The following is a 1,821-nucleotide window of genomic DNA, read 5'->3' as shown; positions in this document are numbered from 1 at the left end:
TGGTGTGGATCCCAGTGCAGCCCCAGCTCCCTGGTGTGGATCCCAGTGCAGCCCCAGCCCCCTGGTGTGGATCCCAGTGCAGCCCCAGCTCCCGGTTGTGGATCCCAAGGGTATCCCCAGCTCCTCACTGTGGATCCTGGGATGGGACCTGCACATCCAGGGGAGGGAGGAACATCCCAGGGCATCCCTGGCTCCAGGGAGGGGTTGTGCCAAGGACATCTGGAGACACGGGGGCACCTCAGGCCCTGAATCTCCCCTGGATCCCTTCTCCCCTCTGACCTGTTCCCCATTCCCAGCTGTGCCGGGCTGGGAAGCCCCCGGGGCTGCCTGGAGAGTGTCCCGGACTGGAGCGACTTCGGCGTGGAGGACGCGCACTCGGAGAGCCCGGAGGAGCCCTCGGGATCGGGGCAGGACACGCAGTGACAGCCCTGGGGACACCCCCTGCCTTCCCAGGACCTGCTCCCTCGCTGGGAGAGGGGGCACTGTGGGAGCAGGGGGGTGACTGGGCTGCCCTGGGAACACGGCTCATCCCGGGCTCTGTCCCTGCTGATCCCGGCTGTCCGGGTGTCCCAGGCAGGGTTTGCATCCCGGAGAAGGGATCTGGTGGGGGGTGGAACCTGTTGTTTGTTGTTCCCACGGCCTTTGCCCTCTGGCTGGAGCAGCAGCAGGGCTCAGTGGGGTGGCAGTGCCACCTCCCTGCTCCTGGCACATCCCAGGGCAGGGTGGGATCTGCTGCCCGATGGGAAAAGGGCTTTCCTTGGTGGCTCCAGGGCCAGCCACTCTCTCCAGTTTAGCCCCCTGTGTTCCCCTCCCTCTGCAGCTCCTGGGGAGGGCAGAGGGGGCTCAGCTGCACCAACCCAGAGCCCACACAGATCCCACCCCCACCCCCGGGGCCTCCTGGCACAGCTTTCCCTCCCTGCAGGTTGGTTTCTGCAGCTGGAAAAACGGGAGCTGAGCTTCCCCTCGGGCAGGGAATGAGTCAGGGGGGAGGAAAAGGGGAGGGGGCAGTTTGTCACCCCTGCCCTGGGAGGGGGTGTCCCTTCCAGGTGGGCTCCTGCCAGGCAGGAGGAGTTTGGATTTGCTGGGATAAGAAGGAGCTGCTCCTGCTGCCCCTGCCCGTGTGGTCCTGCCCCGTCTCCTCCCCCGGCCCAGCCCCGGGTCAGGCAGGGCTCGGACGTGCTCGGACTCGAAATAAAACTGAAGCAGGAGAAGCTGCCGGGTCCTGCTGGGTGGTGTGGGCGGGGGCCGGGCCGGGAGAGCTGCGGAGACAGGGATTTTGGGAAAACGGGGAGGGGAGGATGGCACCTTCCCCCCATCAGCAACACCAGCGCGGCTCCCCCTGCCCCGGGCACCGGGCGGGTCCCTGGGGTCACTCCCGGGGGGGGAAGGGATGAGGGTCTGCCCTGAGTTCTGGGGGTTTTTTGGATGCACCAGGGAGGGGGAGGGAGGGAGGGAGGGCTGGAAAGCCCTTGGAGGCGCATCCGAAATGTCAGGAGAAGTTCACGGCCAAGGCTGGCAGCTGCCGGGGCGCGGGAGCGCCGCTGCCATTGGCTGCCCCCCCCCCCTCATGCATATTCATCCATATTCATGAGCGTGCGGCTCCAAATGGCGCAGCTGTGAGCCCAGCTGTGCCCGCGGCCCCTCTCCGTGCCCACCGACCCTTCCCATGCCCACTGATCTTCTCCGCGCCCACCCACCCTTCCTGAACCCACCGACCCCTCCCCATGCCCACTGAACCCTCCCTATGCCCACCGACCCCTCCCGTGCCAACCAATCCTCCCCATGCCCACCGATCCCTCTCTGTGCCCACGGACCCTCCCC

General features: G+C 67.1%; 1 protein-coding gene across 2 annotated transcripts in view; it reads left to right on the top strand.

Moving 5' to 3' along the window:
* Positions 1–1,211, top strand: part of SNX11 (sorting nexin 11) — a 5,702-nt gene extending 4,491 nt beyond the window's left edge. For both annotated transcript variants that reach the window (XM_027668964.1, XM_027668965.1), the window contains exon 7: positions 297–1,211. In XM_027668964.1, coding sequence (XP_027524765.1) covers positions 297–423 — 127 coding nt within the window. In that variant the 3' untranslated portion in view covers positions 424–1,211. The remainder of the gene's footprint in view (positions 1–296) is intronic.
* The last annotated feature ends 610 nt before the right edge of the window (positions 1,212–1,821 follow it).

This window comes from Corapipo altera, unplaced genomic scaffold, assembly GCF_003945725.1.
Source record: "Corapipo altera isolate COAL_440 unplaced genomic scaffold, ASM394572v1 134, whole genome shotgun sequence".
In the NCBI taxonomy this organism is placed as follows: Eukaryota; Metazoa; Chordata; class Aves; order Passeriformes; family Pipridae; genus Corapipo; species Corapipo altera.
Note: the sequence above shows the minus strand (reverse complement) of the source record. Positions and strands in the feature narration are given on the sequence as shown.